This window comes from Trifolium pratense, linkage group LG2, assembly GCF_020283565.1.
Source record: "Trifolium pratense cultivar HEN17-A07 linkage group LG2, ARS_RC_1.1, whole genome shotgun sequence".
Taxonomy (NCBI): domain Eukaryota; kingdom Viridiplantae; phylum Streptophyta; class Magnoliopsida; order Fabales; family Fabaceae; genus Trifolium; species Trifolium pratense.
Window position 1 is genome coordinate 32325841 of NC_060060.1, and position 22053 is coordinate 32347893.

Consider the following 22053-nt stretch of genomic DNA (forward strand, 5'->3'; position numbering starts at 1 on the left):
TTACTTGGAATTTTGCTTCAATAGTCCAGAGAGCGAAGCACAGTGAGTTGAATTATAATCACATCTTGAGCAGCAGGAGTCCAGCAATTTAATTACTTTAAGGCACCTGGCAGTGTTAAAAGAAACTTCAGACAACAATTCAGTCCAAATGTTTTATTTCGTAAATGTCCAGAGGATACAGAAGCGCAATCAAAATCATATCAATGGACCCCAATACCACCTTAGTAGCATTACAATTTCAGTTTCTAATATTGGCATCGTGTTCCACATAGCCATTTACATGATACTTGTTGGAATCTTTGTTATCTTAGCAGTAGCAGTCTTATTAGATTAAATTTATACATATACTGGTTGTGCTATATAAGTATTCGACACAAACTAGTAATATAATGAGGTATTAGTTGTTTTGTTTGTTCTATTCTACTTGTAAGACGAAGTACCCGTTCCACTGGGTACGCCTACGGTACTTGTCTGGCATTCTGTTTTTTCTCCTTATTATTGTTACGAGTGAAATTTGTGGTTTTATCATAGTATTAATATAATATTATTTGTGTGTTTGAGTTTCTTTGTTGATGTAACCTAACACAATTTTTTACTTTTTTAAACTTTTATTGTGATGTTTTTGTTGTGAATTAAAGAATTTAGCTCTTTCATATTATATTATATAACAAAATTCATTTTTTTTTTGTGCGTCATTCATTCATGCCGGCAATCGAACCTGAGTCGGGCAGGTCATGATTTAATACAATCGCCAAACCAACCAATCTAGCTAGCGTACCCGTATCTTAATATTCTATAAATCCCCATATTCTTGTAGCCGTGCCGTACCATACCTATGCAACATAGGTTACTTCTCTGTTACAGGGCAGCTCAGAAGAAAGTTTTCTTTCTTCATCCAACTTATTTGAGATGGAGTGCAAAAAAGTCACGGGAGTTATGCCGGAACAGAGTACACTGGAATAGGTTTGTGGTGAGAGTTTGATGGTAGAACACAAAGCAGAGGAGATGAAGGTTTATCGGAGTTTTGGGGTGGTGGGGAAGGAGGTGGAGTTATTCTAACTCTGTTACAATTCAATATTTATAGACAAAGAGATTAGTTCTAAGTTATAACTAACAGATTTACAACAGTCTGACAACAATGAAAAGGTAGTTTTGATTTTGTGACATTTCTATGTGATTCGCTACACTGTTGGTGTCCCTATCTATTCTCCTGCGGCCCTTTTCCAGTGTCCGTCTATTCTCACATCTCGATCCACTGCGTTTGCAATGCCACGGCTGACCAAACCTCAAAGATTTCCAAGGTTTAGCCAAGGCTTAACTCAGGACCCCAAAGTCAAACTGTCACCCTAAAGGGATCAGCCACAGGTTTAGGCCACTTTGATGCGCGTCAACCACCACCACAACAACCATCTATGGAATCCTCTAGAAAACCCTACCATCCTCATTAGTCATTCATTACAGTATAACCACACGGCGGCTACAGTGCACACTGCTAGAGTTTTTGTTTTTCTACTTTCTAACAAGCTAAGATTAGTAATCCACTGGGTTTGGTCTAGTGGTGAGGGGTTTGAGTAGTATGCAGGAGGTCCTATATTTGATCCTCTCTGGCTCCATTGTAACCAAAAAAAATAAGATTAGTAATCTCTAGTTTGAGGAGGAGTTAAACATGTGATTATAAAAATAGTTGCTATTAACTAGGGATTCGGTTGGTCGATGTTATTAAGAGATGTATTTTTGTGATTATTATAAATACACAAACAACGTATATCCTTAATTAACAAACTGAGTCCAAGGAAGATTTATTTAAGACGAGACCCATCAAATGATTAGTAAAAGATTGATTCCTCAATCTCTACATGAATGAGAAAAATTAAAATCTAAACATATTATTATCACGATTGAAAGTGCATAGATAGATAAATAGGGAGGGTTAGGGTGACAGACAGACATACTTTTGCGGGAGAAAGTTGTTCTTCGAGAGACAAGCTTGAATGTCGCAAGCCTCCTTCTTGCAGGGCTCTTTGCTTTGCTGCGCCATTTTCACAAACCTTCAATATCTTTCTTCTGAATAATAAGCTAGCTAATATATAATTTTTGTCTTAAAATTTATTTTAGTCGGTTATCTTTTAATTTTAATTTTTTTCTTTTTAAGTCTTTTAATTTTAACTTTTTTCTTTTTAAGCAATCAAACTTATATTATTTCAATTGAAACAACTTGAATAAATTTTGGGGCAATGGTAAGCTATTAGAAATATTAGGTTGGGGATTAAATTTTTTAATTCTTTCACATTCATGGTGAGAAAATTTGTAGAGGGACACCAATTGTGTCCCGCTTGATTTTTTTTTTCTTTTTCTTTACAATTGTTTTCTTTATTGCATGGCCACTATTTTGGAGGCTAATCATTTTGTTGTTTGTAGATACTAACGGTGCAACGAGTAAACAAGAAATTAATTTGTTGAAGTTGAAGGTTTTCTTTAGCCGATACGGCGATACATGAGTAGAGAGCCTCGGTGTTCGACATGTGTTGGGGATTAAAATTCAAAAAGTTGACTTTTAAAATAGGGGATCAAAATTTTCAAAATATGAGGATTAAAACTGCATTAAGCCAAGTTTAATTTAAGGATTAAGAACATCTATCATGGTAATCCGCTACTTCGCTATATAAGTAACAGATTTCCAATTAAAAAAAAAAAGCTGCAAAAAACCTAAAAATAAATCGAACAAATGAACTAAATCTTCAATTAAGTTGTTTGAAGTTGTTTTCGACTTGATTCCAAGCACAATGGCAAAAAAAAATGGGTGGATTTGAAGTTGATTTTGAGTTTTGGGATGATTTTTGAAGCTTTTTTTGAGTGTTTTTGAAACTGACAGAATAATAGGGAAGGTGGTGAGTTCCTTATATATGTTGACAATCCGCTATTTAAATAGCAGACGATTTTAAACTGTGCTTTACCTAAGTAGCGGATGAAAAAAATAAAAAAAATCTAGTAGGATGCCTTTAGGGAGGGTTAAATCTTAGACGTCGGTGGATCTGAATTTTTTTACTCATCCACAACATAAGGAGCAAATTATATACGCTACTTAAGTAAAAAACAGGGGTACTTTTGTAATTTTATAGGACGCGCAAGAAAATAGGTAAGGTACCAAAATAATTTTTCATTTTCTCCACTTTCGCTTTTCCATTTTTCATAGGTTGATCAAATAATTAAAATAAAATATAAAAAAAATACACAAAAGGGTTGAATTAATTTTACATTTCACAAAAAATATTATAACTTTTAGGGTGCTATTTTCCTAATTCCCACCATCAATCTATATCCATATACAGTTCAAATGTGGGGGTGTGGGCAACATCATCCATTGTCCAAGAATGTGATTATGTGATTAAATAAATAAGGGTCATGTTAAACCGTGCACCGGGTGCACTTGTTAAGCATACCAAAAATAGAAATAAAACATAATGTTAATGTTGATAAAAACAACTTTTTACACTTTCAATGCATTGAATGCACAAGTTTCAAGACAAAATTTTCTTATTTATGTGCTTAACCTGGGCACCCGGTGCCCTATTTAACATTTTCCAATAAATAATATAACTTTCTAACTAAACTTCCAAGGGCAAGTGAAAGCAATATGACATTTAATGTAATATTATAATTACAAACAAAAAATAAGCACTGCCCTCCCAACCCCTACTTAGGCAGAGAAATAATGTTATACACATGGATAAAAATTGCCTCAGTCAAGGTAGAAGAGAGTCACAATCTTCCGGAAATTTTTTGCTTCTTGACAAGTTTCCATGAGCAACCTACTGTCATGGAAAGCAAAGCAAATGACTTGCTGGACGTGTGAAATGATATCCATATTACATAGCCTGCAATTCAAACAATGGTAGAGAAAATAATTTCATAATCTTACAAGCTGCTATGACAATATAATTTGCTAAAAAAATTTAATTACAAGCTGGTCGCAGTTGCAACCAATACCAAGCTTATTTATCCAATTTACATTAGCCTCTTAGTCTTAGGTATCGTTTGGCCTGACTTTTTTTTTTCTTATTTAGAGCTTATACAAACAACTTATGCAATTTTTATATATTATTATAAGTTTGTCAATGTAGTTTATGATAAAATATCATATAAAATTACAATTTTCACTAGTGTGAACTTATAAAATAACATAAAACTTAATTTATATTACATAAGCTATTTGCATAAGCTCAAAAAAAGCTAGGCCAAACGGACCCTTAGACTGAACTTGAAAAACAATCCTGCACTCTTAGATTAGAAAACGATTTTTCTTCAAACAACATAAATAGCTTACATATAGAATGTATTACAATATCATACAGTGATATGTCCTATGCCATTGCTTCTCTAAATTGATAACGTACCCATATTATACTACCCCCCATTTCATATGTAACCCCATTTCATATGTGATGTTTTAACTTTTAACATACAAAAAATTTCATATTTGAGAAGTTTTAGGTTTTGAATTAAACATTACTTTTTTTTTTATTCCACTTTTACCTCAAATAAATAACAATGCATTTATTATAAATTATGAATTGAGGAAAAGATACATAATATAGTTAAGTAAATTGTTACACTTATGAAATTATTTATTGTTTTTCTTATTCCAAGAGAAAAAAGTGTTAAATGCCACTAATATGAAACAATAAAGTATTAAAAAATGCCACTCATATGATCTTTTCCTGAGCAGAAGATCCCTTCCTTTTTTTCAAAAAAAAAAAAAAAAAGAAGATCCAAGAAGATCCCTTCTTTCAGTTTAATTTCTTTTTTCCAAGAATAAAATGAATTATAACGCTAAATGCACCAAGCTTTAAACTCACAGATCCCCCACATACTATACAGTGATAGACTCATGGACTATAATGACTGAAATTATAATCACTTCAAAATGAAAGATGGCAAGAAAAAGCTAGTAGTATAAACCTGCTGGCTTCTATTAGAGGTAGATGATCATTATGGGGCTTCTCTATCACATTTTTCACCTGCACATTCAACAAAATCACAACTATAACGATTATAAACTCGACCACAAAACAAAGAATCTTGTGCACTGCACAGCAGTGGCGGAGCGACATTCAACTGAACCCCCTGAACTTATACTTTTTTGCATATACATCCTTATAGATTTTGACTTTTGAACCCCCTTTCTTTTTGTTTGCTCCACTAGCTCCCAAGCCAATTTTATTTCACCCATTTTCAGATTGTTGCATGAGCATGAGTTATGTTGAGAGAAATGTGTTCGACAAAATTGATAGAGATTGTTCAACAATTTCAAAACATGAAACCATGTAGAGAACAATGTAGTTTTTTTTAATATATTATTATTATTATTATTATTACTATTTCAAGTTCAAAAGTTTGAACCCCCTGACTGAGGGTCCTCGCAACGCTACTGCTGCACAGCCCTTAACAAGTGTCCTAGATCCATGTAAAAGGTTATTTTACTCCATATTCAGGGGAGCGCAATCACTGTGACAAAAGACCAGAACACGATAGAAAAGAGCCTCCTACACGCATTCACAATGATAAAACAACATAGAAACCTTCAAAACACACCACAATTATGGAAAGGGTCACAACAGAATCAGGAAGAGGAGGCGAGTCAGATGAGACAAACGAAGGCGAAAACGGAGGTGGTGCGTGGCTCCCATGTGTATAAAAACTTAAAACATGTATAAAAACTTCAAACATAAACTTTACCTTGGATAACAGCTCCTGACTCTCAGGAGGCTGTTTGCTTAAACTTTGGGGTAATATAACGGTGAGCAATTCTGGTTTCTCTGCTCTTAAAGCACCCCGAATAACAGCTGCATTTGTCCCAGATGCTCCAGATGTGTATATGTGATTTTTCTACAAAGGAAAATTTGCAACCAATGCACATTAAGTTGTGAAACATCATAGGAACTGTCAACAAAAGTCATAGAACTTGTACAGCATCACATCTTGTGTTCTACAAGCAAGCAGCATCTCTTACAGTTATAACCATAGCATAGCTAAGAATCTCAATTAGCTCCTGGTGCATGAATCCCATGTTTCGTGTTCCAAAAAAGCCAATAGCTCTAGGTCCTTGTTGTTGAATAGCCAATAACTCCTGTAACAAAACAATTCAATTACTGCATAACTTAATGTCCAGCAGCCAACTGAGGTTGCTGTCAAGATTGCAACTATTGAAGATTATGAATATTTGATGATTGTCTGAAAAGGCATTGTCGAAGTCAAAATCAGGTGCAGTGCCATCAAAGTCAAATATGGTGAATAGCATTGTGGTATAAGGTAGGGGGATGGCGAACAGCCTAACACATTAACAAATAAATATTTATTTATTTAGGAAGCATATCTAGTGAGAATGAGAGGAGTCCTAGAAGCAATTAGATCAAAATTAATGGATGACTTTAAAATAATCATGTTTTTTTTTTTGAACAGCAAAAGAGGATGTATATATTTATATATGTAAAAATGGGAGGAAGTACAAATGGTACTATACCCACAATTCGGGATTAAGTACAAGGGGTACTTGATCCAAAAGCTATAAAAACAACGACAACCTAACGGCGTGAGAGATTGCCCAAAAACCAAAGGAAACACCCACTATCTAGTAATACAATCCATGGGGAAAGTTTTCCATTCATATAATGAGCAACAAACACCTTTTTTCTTCTCAACTAACCACTTCCAAGAGAGGGAGATAATACTATGTATAACCTCATCCATAACCGGCACTTTAGAGTTAAAAATCACATCATTTCTAGTTCTCCAAATAGCCCACACAACCACATGCCACACTGCAAGGAGGCCCTTAAGGCGCTTACCATTTCCCCTCCCCACACTAAACTTTTGGAAAATTTTGAGTGGGTCTCGAGGGACCGCACCAACCCACCCAAACCAAGTGAACACTTTGCTCCATAATGACTCGGCAAAAGCGCACCCACCAAAGAGATGTTCCTCACACTCCAAGTTCAACGGGCACAAAACACAAAAAGAATCAACATCATTACCAACAATTCCCCTTTTGGCAAGATTTACTCTTGTAGGTAACCGTCGAAGCAACAATTGCCACGAGAACACAATGACTTTTGAAGGCGCCAAACTTTTCCACAAGTATCCCAAATCCCTAACCAACTCTTGATCAAAAGAAAAAGGAGGAATAATACTATCGGATAAATGTCGATAAAGGGAGCTAACCGTGAATATTCCGCCATTCGAATAGTGACATCTCCACTCATCAAGAGAATTTGAAAGTTGTATTGGAGTTAAAACATCCACCAACAAATCCCGAAGCTCCTCCTCCCAAACAAAAAGATTCCTCCTCCATCTAAGATCCCACACCCAAGCACCCATCTCCCAACGGCCAACCTCCGAGGCGCAACAATCTTTTTGTGAAGAGATGAGAAAGAGTCTTGGAAAGGCCTCCTTCAAAGGTTGAGCGATGAGAAAGAGTCTTGGAAAGGCCTCCTTCAAAGGTTGAGCCCCCACCCATGCATCATGCCAAAAACTTTTGCCACCCCCGTTACCAATCTTTTTGAAAAAGATTCCTTGAAGTCGATCCGAACCGGGAACAACACCCACTTTCATTAAGTCGTTCCACCAAGGTGATGCTTTGTTCATCGACAAGGCTCTAGACATCCAACCAACCCCACTTTCCCCTCCACCATAGCTATCCCTAAGGACATTTTTCCATATCGCCGGTTCCACCGATATTCATTATACGCAAGTCCTTAACCCCAAGGCCACCTTCCTTTTTCGGCCCACACACGTCAAGCCAATTAACCCAATTAATTTTTGATCCCCCGGCCGTCCCTCCCCAAAGAAACCTCCTTTGCAACCTAACAAGCTTCTTCCATACTCCCACCGGCATTTTGAAGAGGGAAAGATAAAAAATTGGAATAGCCCCCAACACTGAGTTAAGAAGCACAACCCGGCCCCCAAGGCTAACATATTTGTTTTTCCGTGAAGCAAGTCTTTTTTGAAGGACATCAAGGACCGGGTTCCACGTGGCCAACCGCCTAGGATTCGCCCCCACCGGGAGCCCAAGATAAATAAATGGCAACCTCCCAATATTACATTTAAGGAATGATGTTGCCGAAGTAATGAATCCCTCCTCCACATTGATCCCAAAAAGCTTACTTTTGCCAAAGTTAACTTTAAGCCCGGAAATAAGTTCAAACCACCTCAAAATAGCTTTTGTAGTCCATAAATTCTCTACACACGCCTCCCCAACAAAAAGAGTATCGTCGGCGTATTGAAGGTGAGAAATAATGGCACCCGAACCACAAATTTGGATCCCTTTAAAAAAACCAAGGTCCACCGCTTTCTTCATGAGCGCACCGAGTCCTTCCGCCACAAGGATAAAGAGGAACGGTGCAAGAGGGTCACCTTGCTTCCCTTACTAATATCAATTTGCTCCGTCGGGCTACCGTTGACTAATACCAAGAGGCTCCCAGTAAACACACATGCCTTAATCCAACTTCTCCATTTCCCATCAAAACCGACCCTTCGAAGCATATAATCCAAGTAAGACCAACTTACGGAGTCGTAAGCCTTTTCAAAATCCACCTTGATGATCACACACTTTTTTTTTGCTTTCCTCGCCCAATCAACCACCTCATTTATAACAAGTACTCCATCAACAAGAAGGCGGCCTTTGATGAAAGCGGATTGATTCTTCGAGATTAGCGAATTCGTAACCAAACATAGTCTCTTAGTCAACACCTTAGCAACCAACTTATACATACATCCTAAGAGGGAAATTGGTCTAAAATCCCCCAATGATTGTGGGTTTAAGACTTTAGGTATAAGAGTAATGAAATACAAAGAGAAAGCCTTAGGTAATGATGCATTAACATGGAACTCATGCATGAACGCCATCACATCTCCACAAATAACCTCCCAAGCCTCTTTTAGAAAAGCAAAATTAAATCCGTCCGGTCCCGGGCTTTTATTTCCATCTGAATCCTCCACCACTCCCCTCACTTCGTCACCAAGAAAGGCTTACCCAGAGATTCAATTTGTTCGGGTGAAAGCGATGGAAATTCCACCCCATCAAGTTGAGGCCTTCTCCAATTAACCTCGGCGTAATGTTTTTTAAAGAACCCCACCACCTCCCCCCTAACCTCCACCGGTTCCACGCACGAATGGAAGTAGCCGGTGTTAGCATCACCTTCCTTCAACCAACGAGACCGCGACCTTTGGAACAACAAGCTATCTTTACTATGGAGAAGATTGCGCAAGTCCAAGAGGCAAGTCTTTTGAGCCACATTGTCGTCATCACCAAAAACCCCAACTTCCCTCTTCAAGTCGAGCCTTTCAACTTCTTTTGTAAGAGCCAATATCTTCTCCTCCAAGCCTTCGTAAACCTCCCTATTCCACCTCTTTAGGACCTCTTTAAGAGCCTTCAATTTTTCTTTAACAACCACCCCCTTCCACCCTACAACCAATGTAGAAGACCAACCCTCCTTCAGCACCTCTCTAAACCCTTTATTCTTAAGCCAATGATTGTTAAACCGAAAGGGTTTTGGGCCCCAATCAAAGTTAGAGTACCTAAGAATAATAGGGCAATGGTCCGAGATATCCCTTGGAAGAGCCCAAAGATTTACGTCGCCCCACTCCATAAGCCAATTTGGGGAAACAAGAATCCGGTCAAGTCTACTCATGCACGCTCCATGTGATCTCACTAACATGTGGATCAACTTCTCTCTTCTCCTTGTATTTCCATTGAAATCCCCTTAAACCCACTTCATCATAAAGCTTGGAGTACGGCGATTTCTTCTTCAGATTGCCTTACGAACCAGGCCTCACAAAGGAAACAGAAGATGAAACAGCATGAGTGGCTTAACAGTCATGGGTGGTTTTTTAAATGAGTGCTCTAATCTCATCCGTTGATTTTAATTCAATGGTTTATAGGACCTAAAAATAACTCATTCTCACTAGATATGTCCCATATTAACCAGGCAGCACCCTGGGTACCATAAGAATGGCGGCCACCATGACCCGCCTTATAAATGAAGGCTGCTATTTAATAAAGAAAATATGTAATTCTTAAGTAACACATGGTAATTACAAAAAGAAGGCTAATTGTGACAGTTTGATAGTTTAAAGGATTTAACTATGATGCGGTGTGGAGGTAAAACTTTATAGGATGATCCAACTAACTATATATATATTAATAGTACGAAATAAGTTTGGCTATGACATGACATGACAGGCATTATCTGAAAAGTGAAACTTCTATAAATATTTTAGCAGTAGTAGAGTGTTGAGAGAGAGAGAGAGAGAGAGACCTGTAGGTAATCAACATCAGGAGAAGGCTTGTACTCGTAATCTGATACCTTGACGGCCTCTGATCCATTGTTGAGAGTTTGAGACTGAGTAGGGAGGATTAGTGTGCCTCCTAGTTCTTCATCGGAACCATATGAGCCTAAACCATTCTCCAATTGGTAATCAGGATCTTGATCTCTATTCATATGTCCATAAAGCCACTGTAACATAAAAACAAACAAACAACAAGCTAAGGCTAAGCTAAGCTACATGTAGTGATGGATTGGATGGTGATCAGAATACTATTCGAGTACATAACTAACTAACTAACTAACAATAATAGTGTGTGTGAGACGGGTGGAAAATGAAAAATGCAATAATAAACGAGTGAGTGATACCGTGGTCCGTCTTGAGGAGAGGGGTGATAGTTTGGGTTTGGGGTTGTTGTTATTAAACGAGTGAGAAACGGATAAGGAAGTGAAATTAGGGTTTGGTTTGGAATAATGTGGAGGAGAAAGATAAGAGGAAGCGATGATGGTATTGCCATTGGTGTAAACCCCCAAAGGATTATTATTTGGAGTTATTAGAAGAGCAGCAGCAGCTGCAGCAGCAGCACTCATTCCTTCTTCCTTTTCCTCGATTTCCCCCGAAACTTTTTCTTTTTCTCACCTCACCTTCCTTTTCTTTCTTTCTTTTTTCTTTTAATATATTCCTTACGATAATTCTCTCTACGTACGTCTGTCTAACCGAATCCAATCCCTTTTCCTTGAAATTTTTTTTTTCTACCCCAACAATTGACAATCTATCCAACATTAATTTTGAATGGATGAATTTGTCCTCATGTATAAACTAAAATCCTGAAGAAAGAAATTTGGTTACCGGAACACTTTGAAAAAAAATGTTCTGATATATAAATTTTTTTTTACCTGAACACTTTGAAAAAAAATGTGTAGGTATGTAAAATTTTTCCAAATTTATTTTGTTACCTACACATTTTGAAAAAAAATGTTCAGGTATATAAAAATTTTCTAATTTTTTTTTTACCTGAACACTTTAAAAAAAAAATGTGTAGGTATGTAAAAATTTTCTAATTTTTTTTTACCTGAACACTTTGAAAAAAAATGTGTAAGTATGTAAAAAATAGCCTATTTTTTTACATACCTAAAAATATGTGGGCGCGCTAAGCAATTCGGGGGCACACTTAGCAATTTGGAAGGCGCGCTAACTGCTAAGCAATTTGGGGTATTTATGCATCATAACTTTGCCCAATACCATTGATTCATAATATAGCCATAAGTCACCCAAAAAGTTAATATTTCTAATTTTTTTTTGGAAGCATCTTTTACAACATTTTTCTTTATAAGAAATTAAGTTACTTATTTATTGTAGGGCAGAGGCATCTCGCACACATGTGTGGGTGTGCGACGGCATCGGGCCTCAAAATTTTGAGGGCCTCAACTCAAAATTTTGAGTTCCTATAATGTTACTTATATATTATTTATACCTATAAATATCAGATGTATATTAATAGATTAATTTTTAGGTCCTAAAATAATAGTTATATATTGTTAATGTTTATAAAATATCATACGAGTATCAATAGATTAGTTATCTATATTCGTAAATATAGTTCTAGTTCATTTTAATTTTTGCATAAAATTTAATCTTAAATTAATTAGGATGTTCCTTGTTGACGTTATATACAAAAATAATTATTTTGTATTTCTTATTCCATTTAATTTAATGCAATTGATTTAATATTGATAATTTATTTGTTTACAAGAATGATTTTTTTTTTATATTATATGCAATTTAAATCAACAATTTTTTTTTAAAAAAATTATATTTTTATTAAAGGACAACTTTTATATTTTGCACAGAGCCTCCTAAAACTCGGAGACGCCATAGGGCTTCTTTTAATTTATGTTTGGTTTTTCTTATCCTTTTAAGAAGTACAAAGGTTATAAAAAAAAAGCAGGCCAAACACTTATTTATTCTTTTTTTTTTTTTTAAGGAAAAAGACTTATAGCATTTCATTATTAACTATGTTACAAATACATATGAGTACATCAATAAAGAGGTGGAAACTAGCTAGAGATGTGGCCACCCTTGCTAAGGCATGAGCAACCTCATTGACTTGTCTCCTAATAAACTCGATACGAGAGTTTCTAAAATAAGTGTTATAGACACGTACGCAATCCTTAATAATATCTTCGAGCTCAGACGTGTTAGGATGCTTACTATGGAAACTAGTGACAACATTTCTTGAATCAAGTTCAAAATCAACATTTTCCAACTGCAAGTCATGGACCCAATTGAGAGCACTGAGTAAGCCAAAAGCTTCTCCTATATCGACATCAGTAATGGGCGATAGCCATTCTGTTTTGGCCAAAACAAATCTTCCTTGATCATCTCGGATGCACATACATATTCCAACTTTGTTCTGCTGTTTGGAGAATGATGCATCTATATTGCATTTGTACCGACCAGCTGGAGGTTTTGACCAACAAATTGCAGTATTATGTTGTCGTTGCTGGGAGTGCAAGTTCTTGTGATTATGCGCACCTTTCCAATCTGTAAGCAAGTTGATAGGACGTGCACGTACATGTTGAAACGGTTCAACCTTGTCTCTCCAAACCTTGTCATTTCTTTGTTGATAGACTTATTTATTCTTTGATGATGCTAAAAAATGTCTTTATGAATTAAAAAATTGAAGTTTTGCGTTGAAAATAATATTTCTTTTAGAATTTTAAAGAATTGACTATATATCTTCAAGATATTATCATCATAGTGATTTCTTAACATTATTAACAAATAATGGTATTCGTTAACACTTTCCTTATATATTTAGCTATATTGATTGCTCAAGTGTGATTTACGTAGTCACAAACATTTTATTATGAACTTGTTAATGTAGGAATTAAGACCATCTCTGGTCTAACTTTTACACAGTTTCACGCATTAATAAATTTATATTATTGATTTGAAATCGGACGACTTAAATCACAGGATCATCAATTTACATAGTCAAATAAAATGATTTGAAGTATCAATAAAAATTGGAAGCTATAGAAAATACAATTCAAGTGAACAACCTATAAGTGACAACACAAAAATAGCGCATTGATCTTCCGATGACAACGTGGAAGTAACATTCTCCACTTACACGTAAATGACAAGCGTTAGTTAATTACTTGTTCATTAATTAACTCTTCCACTAGTAGTAGTAGTAAATATATGTGAGAATGTGCGCATTCTTCGGTCAAAATAAATACATATATCCATGCATCACCATTCTTTGTTTGTTTTTTCTAAGAATATTATTAATAATAAATAATATTGGTTAGCGGATTTGAGATAAATTAATTGGTGAAGGAAAGTTGATAGATATATAGATAGATGATTGTTGCATAGGAGATCGAATTGGAAGAAAAGGAATTAACTAGGAAATGGATGAGGAGCGGGGCCTGGAGCATATGATACCAAAATCAAGATCATCATCATCATCATCATCTTCATCATCTTCTGCAGCAGGATCACCCAGATCTGGGCTCATAGAGCCTCTGCTTGTCAATAACAGCAGGCTCAATACTACTTCCCAAATTGCCATTGTTGGAGCCAAAGTTTGTCCGATTGAAAGTCTCGACTACGAGTATCTATCTATCCATTATTATATATTATATATATATATATGCTACATACACAATCAATAATTAATCCAATTTTTTCTTTCTTTTTTCTTACGTGCAATAAAATAATTAATCAATCATTTATGCATGGCTTCACTTAATTTATTGCATTGTTATTACAAGGCAAATTATAAAAATTCTATCAGCTAGCCTTATTCGTTAATTCATTTTCATACTACGTAATTAAAATACTACTATTTTGTTTGTTCCGTTGTTCGTTTTAATTACGTGCATGCATGCTGCAGGATCATTGAGAATGATTTATTCAAGCAAGACTGGAGTTCTAGAGGAAAGGCTGAGCTAGCACAGTATATGATTCTAAGATGGGCCATTGCACTTCTTATTGGTTTAGGCACAGGCCTTGTTGCCTTCTTTAACAACATTGGAGTTGAGAATATTGCCGGTTTCAAGCTTCTCTTCACCAACGATCTCATGCTTAATCACAAGTATGTATTCTACCATATCATGCTACATTTTTTTTATCAATTATACTTCTAATTTTGGAATAACTGCGTTTCCATTTTTACTGCAGAACAGATATTATAAGGCCTTTGCAGTTTATGCTAGTTGTAATATGGTTTTAGCCATTGCTGCAGCATCCCTCTGTGCCTACATTGCCCCTGCAGCAGCAGGATCTGGCATACCTGAGGTAAAGTCATATCTCAACGGCGTAGACGCTCCTTCTATATTGGCTCCAACCACCCTCTTTGTAAAGGTTAGTATTCAAGTTTGTGAGTGTGTATAATCCGTTTTACTACCATATGATCTTGGTGTCTTCTTTCCTCTAATCAGCCTACATATACTTCTCTTAGAAGTTGTATTTGATAACAAGTTATTTTAATCAACGCTAACCTGAAATACATTCACCGAACAAATAATTTATGGTTTACCACTATATGTAGCAAATGATATTTAAGAAGTCGCCCTTTTTAATAGGTGAACCCTTTTGGACATTATTATGTTATGAGTTCTGAATTTGCTTCATTTAAGTCTTAATGTACATGACATATTCAGGTTGTGGCCAAATAATAAAAATATCCATCACCTACCTAGTCTTTCTTGTTTTCCAATTTTGAAATGTGTTAGTTTATGTTTGAGAGTCTGTTGTTCCTTGACATACATTGATTATAGTTCTTAACATGGAAATGGCCTGCAGATTTTTGGTTCAATATTTGGGGTTGCAGCTGGTTTTGTTGTGGGTAAGGAAGGGCCTATGGTGCATACTGGTGCTTGCATAGCTAATTTACTTGGACAAGGTGGTTCTGAAAAATATGGACTAACCTGGAAAGGATTCAGATATTTTAAAAATGACAGAGATCGAAGGGATTTTATCACATGTGGTGCGGCTGCTGGTGTTGCCGGTGCCTTTCGTGCCCCAGTTGGTGGTGTCCTTTTTGCACTTGAAGAAGCGGCTTCTTGGTCCCCCTCTCTTTCTCTATTGTCTTGCACTTCCATGCATGTTACTTGCAATTGATATGTGACAAAAAACAACAATAACAACACGACCATTCCCCTCTCTTTGTGCTTATGCTTAGACAATTCATATAAAATAATAGATTTGTAAATATCAATCAAAGTAACTTCTGTGCAAGTGTTTTTGTATAAATAAAATACAATGTTTACAGATTTCTGTTTGTCATTTCCCTCTACTCTAACCATATATACTAGAATGCTTCACAAACAATCCATGGCAAGTTAGGTAGCATCAATTTAACTAACATGTAGGTGTCTGTCTTTTGTTTTGTTGTATATGTTTCTCTGACTACATTTATGTATTTTCAGGTGGAGGAGTGCTCTTTTGTGGCGAACATTTTTCACTACAGCTGTAGTAGCTGTAGTGTTGAGAGGTTTCATGGAATATTGCAAAGGTGAAAAATGTGGTCTTTTTGGGGAAGGAGGTTTGATAATGTTTGATGTCAATTCAGTAAAGCCTGCATACAGCATACCTGACTTACTGGTAGTTATATTTCTTGGAGTTATTGGAGGTCTTTTGGGAAGCCTTTATAATTATCTCGTGGATAAGGTCCTTCGTACTTACAGCATCATTAATGAGTATGTCATGCCTCCTCCATCATCCCCTTTTCAAATTATTTGTTAAAGAAGTAGTAGTATTCGCAGTGTGAATGACTATATATATGTATTGCAGGAAAGGTCCTATTTTTAAAATAATACTTGTGATGATTATATCATTTTTGACCTCTTGCTGTTCATTTGGGGTTCCATGGCTATCAAAGTGCATCCCTTGTCCTTCTCATGTTGGGGATCAGTGCCCAACCGTAGGGCGCTCTGGACACTACAAGAATTTCCAGTGTCCTCCTAATCACTACAATGACCTCGCCTCTCTCTTTTTTACCACCAATGATGATGCCATCCGCAACCTCTTTATTGCTGGCTCTGACAAAAGATTCCTGCTCTCCAGTCTCCTAATATTCTTTGTGGCAATTTACTTTCTCGGAATCATCACTTACGGTATTGCAATTCCGTCAGGGCTCTTTATTCCGGTGATACTTGCAGGGGCCTCATATGGTCGTGTTGCAGGAAGTTTGTTAAGTCCATTCACAGTTTTGGATGTGGGCTTGTTTGCACTCTTGGGAGCTGCATCCTTCCTTGGTGGCACAATGAGAATGACTGTTTCTCTTTGCGTCATACTTCTTGAACTTACTAATAACCTCCTCATGCTACCATTGGTCATGTTGGTTCTCCTTATCTCAAAGTCTGTGGCAGATTGTTTTAACAAAGGCGTTTATGATCAAATAGTGGAAATGAAGGGGTTGCCTTATTTGGAAGCACACGCAGAACCGTACATGAGGCAGTTAGTTGCAGGTGATGTTGTTTCTTGTCCGTTGGTTACATTCTCTAAGATTGAAAAAGTGGGGAATATTGTGCACACTTTAAAGGTGACGCGACATAATGGGTTCCCTGTAATTGACGAGCCCCCATTATCAGATGCACCAGAGTTGTGTGGATTGGTTTTGAGGTCACATTTGCTTGTAATTCTTAAACACAAGGTATTTACGACGATGCAAGAGGGGATGCCCTTGATTATGAATAAGTTGAGGCCACATGATTTTGGAAAGCCAGGTTCAGGGAAGGGGATAAAGCTGGATGATTTAGAGATATCAGAGGAGGAGATGGAAATGTATGTTGATCTGCATCCTATTACCAACAGGTCACCATATACAGTTATAGAGACATTGTCTTTGGCTAAAACAGCTGTTCTTTTTCGCGAGCTTGGCCTCAGGCACTTGTTGGTCCTCCCAAAGACACCTGGAGTAAGAAAACCTCTTAATTACTACTGTTAATTATTGATACATACATATTAGTCATGTCTGTTGTATTTGTTACTTGTAATGAGTACTAACTAACAATTAATGTGTGATCATTGTGCAGAGGCTTCCCATTGTGGGGATCATGACTAGGCACGACTTCATGCCGGAACATATATTGGGATTATACCCTCAGTGCAATCCCTACAAGTAAGTAGTATAGTATCTATGGACTATGGGGGACTCATTATCAACCAACCACATACTCGTAGATAATCCCTTCTATTACTACAAGACTAAAATATCTATACCAGAATCACCTTGTAGTTATGGGAGATGTCATGCGATAAAGCGGCACAGTGTATACCTCCAACCGGAAGCACCTCACATGTATTTGTGAGTTAGATGAGATTATTTTTAGTTTTTTTTTCCTTCATTATTTTATGGTATAAATTTGATTAATTTCTTGATTAGCTTTTATGATTAGAGTTTAATATGTTTTTTCAATATTTTTAAAAGGCTTGGTTTGATGAACACAAGTAAAATCTTACTTATAAGCAAATGAACATGTTTTTTTTTATTATTATTATTAATTTTTTTTATAAACAACTTAAATTAAATAAGTTTTTAAGATTTCATGATATCACAATAAAAAAATAACAACAATGAGCAATCTAGCATTTTTGTCCCTAAAAGTATTATTCGTTGTCACTCTAATTCCCGATTCAGTCTAAAACACAAAGTCATCTCTGACTCTGCATTTCTTTAGTCAAATTGGTCCTCGGACATCATATTTTGGCGTTAACTTTTCAAAAAAACCTTATGTACCATTTTTTGGAACATGTGACATGTTGAGGTGTACTTAAAGACCAAAACGGATGCTATCTACGTTAAGTATCACCCACCGTTTAATTTTCTATAGGATATCTCAATGAACTACAAAGCAGCGCGGCATAGTATTAGTCTTAGTGTCTTACCAATTACTTCCGTCGTCCCAAATTATAAGACGCTTTGGCTATTTCACAGGGATTAACAAGTGTAATCATTTTTATATGGGAAAGAGAAATTATGTATGACATTACACAATTGTCCTTCATTAATGACATAAAAAAGATAAGTTAAAAGAATTAGAAGAATCAAAGGCAATAATTAGTAGAGGGTAAATTAGGGAAAATCACAAGGCCAATCACCTGCCCATCTACACACCACTAATCACCTTCAACCTTCCATTTGTTAGAGATATTTCCAAAATATATAAACTTGGAAATAAAACATTGTATTACTGGATATAATGATTAAGGTTGAGAAATATATCAGAACTATTAAATATGGCTTAGTGGCTGCGTGCGTAATCCATTGAACTGTTAAAGGTTACACACACATGCCAATAGACTAGACCAACAGTTACTGATATATTTTGAATTGTAACCGCTAATAACGGTTATTTGGGAGAAGTTATTCTCTTGATCAAATCATGGTTATCTCTCTATAAATAGAGAAAGTTGGAAACAGTAAACATAAGAAAACTGACATAATCAAACCAAATTTTCTCCCACTTACATTTTCTTCTAAATCATCCTTCACTTCATTAATGCATGAGTGAATTGTTGGAATCATATTTTTGTAAAATGTTATCAAAGATATGCTTGTTGTGTTAGTGCAAACCACTACAAGGTGATCAAAGTATCCTGCAGGGTATTCGCCGTACATCCCAATTGCATCCAATACACATTATTGGTGGGGGCGAATAGAACCTAAAGGTTAGTGTGAAAACACGCTTTGAATCTTTACGTGCATCCACTACAAGGTGATCAAAGTATCCTGCAGGGTATTCGCCGTACATCCCAATTGCATTCAATACACATTATTGGTGGGGGCGAATAGAACCTAAAGATTGTTGGAGATTTTTTGTTGGGGAAGATGCTGCAACACTTGAACAAAGAAGATGTCGATGATGGATGCACGTAGAGATTCAAAGCGTGTTTTCACACTAACCTTTAGGTTCTATTCGCCCCCACCAATAATGTGTATTGGATGCAATTGGGATGTACGGCGAATACCCTGCAGGATACTTTGATCACCTTGTAGTGGTTTGCACTAACACAACAAGCATATCTTTGATAACATTTTACAAAAATATGATTCCAACAATTCACTCATGCATTAATGAAGTGAAGGATGATTTAGAAGAAAATGTAAGTGGGAGAGAATTTGGTTTGATTATGTCAGTTTTCTTATGTTTACTGTTTCCAACTTTCTCTATTTATAGAGAGATAACCATGATTTGATCAAGAGAATAACTTCTCCCAAATAACCGTTATTAGCGGTTACAATTCAAAATATATCAGTAACTGTTGGTCTAGTCTATTGGCATGTGTGTGTAACCTTTAACAGTTCAATGGATTACGCACGCAGCCACTAAGCCATATTTAATAGTTCTGATATATTTCTCAACCTTAATCATTATATCCAGTAATACAATGTTTTATTTCCAAGTTTATATATTTTGGAAATATCTCTAACACCATTGACTTTCTTTTTCATTTTTCTACATAAAAGAAATAGCAGGACATATATATTGTTGCATAACTATTGAAATAGTTGTCTAACTTTCCAAATTTTAAACACCTAAAGTCATTCTACGAACTCGCCATTGGTGTTAAATTTCACCAGTTTGTTGTCAATCTTTCCTCTATAGCCAAGTAATTTAATTTTATGCTACCACTCCCTTACTAATATCACTTCTTAAGTTTTTACCTTTCTAATCACAATAAAATGCATGCAAACACATCCATAATGTTGTGAATCCATGTTAGTCACAACAATAATATTTTGATGCGTAGAGGAGAGAGCAGTAATATATTCCCCTATACTACATGTGTTCTATATAGCAAGAAGTTTACTACATTATCACTCATATAAACCCCTTTCATGATAACTCTCTTATGTCATCAATTCAATTACATTTTTCCAAACACCGCCTTCCACTTTAGATGTGAAGTGTATTATCATCTTATCAAAACTCTCCAAAAACTCCCACTAAATTATCTTTTATATTATAAGCTTGTATACACAAGCAAACTCTAAACCCTAATTTGTTTTCATGTTTTCCCTCCATTTTATCTTGCAATTTTTATTAAAAAATAATACAATTTTGTCTTGACTAGGATTTGAACCCACAAACCTTCAATGCAAGACAATATTTTCAACCACTATGGCAAGTATACCAATTGTGCTTAAAATTATGTGCAATAATTGATAAGCACCATCATATCAAAATTATTGTTGACTATATTATTCATCACAAAATATTTTTATGTCTTTCCTGATCAATGATTTTTTTTCTCCCGGATCATAAATTTAGAGAATAATTATCATGTGAGATTTGGAAAGTTATTATCACGTGTAATTTGAAAAGTTATTATCAAACTCAATTCTGCTAAATCAATTTTTTTTTTTGCAATACAACCAAACACAACCATAGTCATATCACTAATCACATTCATTATTTTGATTTTAACATTGCAGATTTAATATTAACCAATGATCAATTGATACAATATGCACTAGCAGACCAATTATGATGTAAATTATGTCCACAAAGTGTTAAGCTCCATCAACTTTCATAGGAAAGATTTCATACGACAATTAAGCACCATCAATTTTCATTGCACAATTTAAACAATTAAAAACCAATAATCTCTTATATTATAAGCTTGCTAACATAAGCTAACCCTAAACCAAATTTTTTCCCCTCTCATTTTCTCTTTCTTTTTATTGCAGCTTTATATTAAAAAAAAATACAGATTTGTCATCGAACCTGCATCCCTTACTTACAATAAAATCTTTCAACCGCTAAAACATGTGCTTCAATTATGAAAGAATTTAGGAATCCTAATATGTTAACCCCGTTTTCAATAAATTTGAACGGCAGAATTAATCACAATTTTTATTTATTTATGGATGTCTACTTAAGTTTATGTTCTTGATTATGTCTTTAATTTTTTTTTAACCTTTAATTATCATCAATTTTTTAACCTTTAGTTATCAGCAATTTTTTTTAATAAGTAAACAAAATGATGTGGTTCCAAATTTATTTAAAAAATATATAAAATATAAAATAAGCACATAAACAAATATAGAATAATTAGTCCATGAAATTCCTATACTACTCTTATTGAAAATGCTCTTAGAATTTTTGTATTTTCTTTTTTATTGTTACATATTACACCTAATTAGACTCATGCGGTGCATGGGTGAAAGTTCTAGTAAGTTTTGAAATTCTAAACAAACCAACTGATTTAAAAACCATCGGCTTAGAGTTTGCTTTTTCATGGAAATAATTTAAGTATCTCCCCCGATACGCATGCACTAATCTTAAGCATAGGGTCCGTATATCATGGACTTGTATTGGTCCAACTTGGACTCATCAAATATTAGAAAATATGGCATTCAATTGAATATTCTCTAAAAAAATAACTTTCAATTGAATATTCTCTAATCCATTATTTAAAAATATATATCTTCTAAAAAAAAATCTTATAAAAAAAGATTAAAAAAAAGGAAAAAAAAAATCTTTGTATCCCTAAAAAAAATATCTTTGTATCTCACTTTTTGTTCGATGGTTGGATATATATATAAGTTATGCTCTATGTTATATTAACAACTAAGCTTATACAAAGTTATATGTTATACGTAAATACATTTTATTTTATTTTAAAGAAAAAATTATGTTCATTAGGAAAATGCTCCCCATGGTTGGATATATATGTTCTACGAAAAGTGATCTACATGAAGAAAAATGTTTG

At 35.2% G+C, this 22053-nt stretch overlaps 4 protein-coding genes across 4 annotated transcripts; 1 reads left to right on the forward strand and 3 right to left on the reverse strand.

Moving 5' to 3' along the window:
• Window positions 1–2081, reverse strand: LOC123910525 (cx9C motif-containing protein 4-like). The gene is made up of 2 exons (XM_045961665.1): window positions 1953–2081; window positions 1–106 (listed from the first exon to the last, which is right to left on the reverse strand). Exons 1-2 carry the CDS (start codon window positions 2036–2038, stop codon window positions 1–3), a joined length of 192 nt encoding a protein of 63 aa, XP_045817621.1. The 5' UTR covers window positions 2039–2081.
• Window positions 2082–3611: 1530 nt separating this feature from the next.
• On the reverse strand, window positions 3612–11019 carry LOC123910526. The gene is made up of 6 exons (XM_045961666.1): window positions 10689–11019; window positions 10314–10511; window positions 6011–6127; window positions 5737–5886; window positions 4960–5018; window positions 3612–3875 (listed from the first exon to the last, which is right to left on the reverse strand). Exons 1-6 carry the CDS (start codon window positions 10908–10910, stop codon window positions 3740–3742), a joined length of 882 nt encoding a protein of 293 aa, XP_045817622.1. The 5' UTR covers window positions 10911–11019; the 3' UTR covers window positions 3612–3739.
• On the reverse strand, window positions 9003–9713 carry LOC123910527. The gene has a single exon (XM_045961668.1). The coding sequence runs from the start codon at window positions 9711–9713 to the stop codon at window positions 9003–9005; it is 711 nt and encodes a 236-aa protein (XP_045817624.1).
• Window positions 11020–13739: 2720 nt separating the features above from the next.
• LOC123904567 (chloride channel protein CLC-c-like) lies at window positions 13740–17459 on the forward strand. Its single transcript, XM_045954216.1, has 7 exons — window positions 13740–13942; window positions 14225–14425; window positions 14517–14694; window positions 15136–15398; window positions 15762–16031; window positions 16126–17251; window positions 17370–17459. Exons 1-7 carry the CDS (start codon window positions 13740–13742, stop codon window positions 17457–17459), a joined length of 2331 nt encoding a protein of 776 aa, XP_045810172.1.
• The last annotated feature ends 4594 nt before the right edge of the window (window positions 17460–22053 follow it).

Coding starts and splice junctions, on each gene's coding strand:
- LOC123910525 (XM_045961665.1), bottom strand. CDS start 2,038: ATGGCGCAGCAAAGCAAAGAGCCCTGCAAGAAGGAGGCTTGCGACATT. Junction 107..1,952: donor AACAACTTTCTCCCGCAAAA/GTATGTCTGTCT, acceptor TAACACTGCCAG/GTGCCTTAAAGTAATTAAAT.
- LOC123910527 (XM_045961668.1), bottom strand. CDS start 9,713: ATGTTAGTGAGATCACATGGAGCGTGCATGAGTAGACTTGACCGGATT.
- LOC123910526 (XM_045961666.1), bottom strand. CDS start 10,910: ATGAGTGCTGCTGCTGCAGCTGCTGCTGCTCTTCTAATAACTCCAAAT. Junction 5,887..6,010: donor GCTATGCTATGGTTATAACT/GTAAGAGATGCT, acceptor TTTCCTTTGTAG/AAAAATCACATATACACATC. Junction 5,019..5,736: donor GTCAGGAGCTGTTATCCAAG/GTAAAGTTTATG, acceptor TTGAATGTGCAG/GTGAAAAATGTGATAGAGAA.
- LOC123904567 (XM_045954216.1), top strand. CDS start 13,740: ATGGATGAGGAGCGGGGCCTGGAGCATATGATACCAAAATCAAGATCA. Junction 15,399..15,761: donor CTTGAAGAAGCGGCTTCTTG/GTCCCCCTCTCT, acceptor ATGTATTTTCAG/GTGGAGGAGTGCTCTTTTGT. Junction 16,032..16,125: donor ACTTACAGCATCATTAATGA/GTATGTCATGCC, acceptor TATGTATTGCAG/GAAAGGTCCTATTTTTAAAA.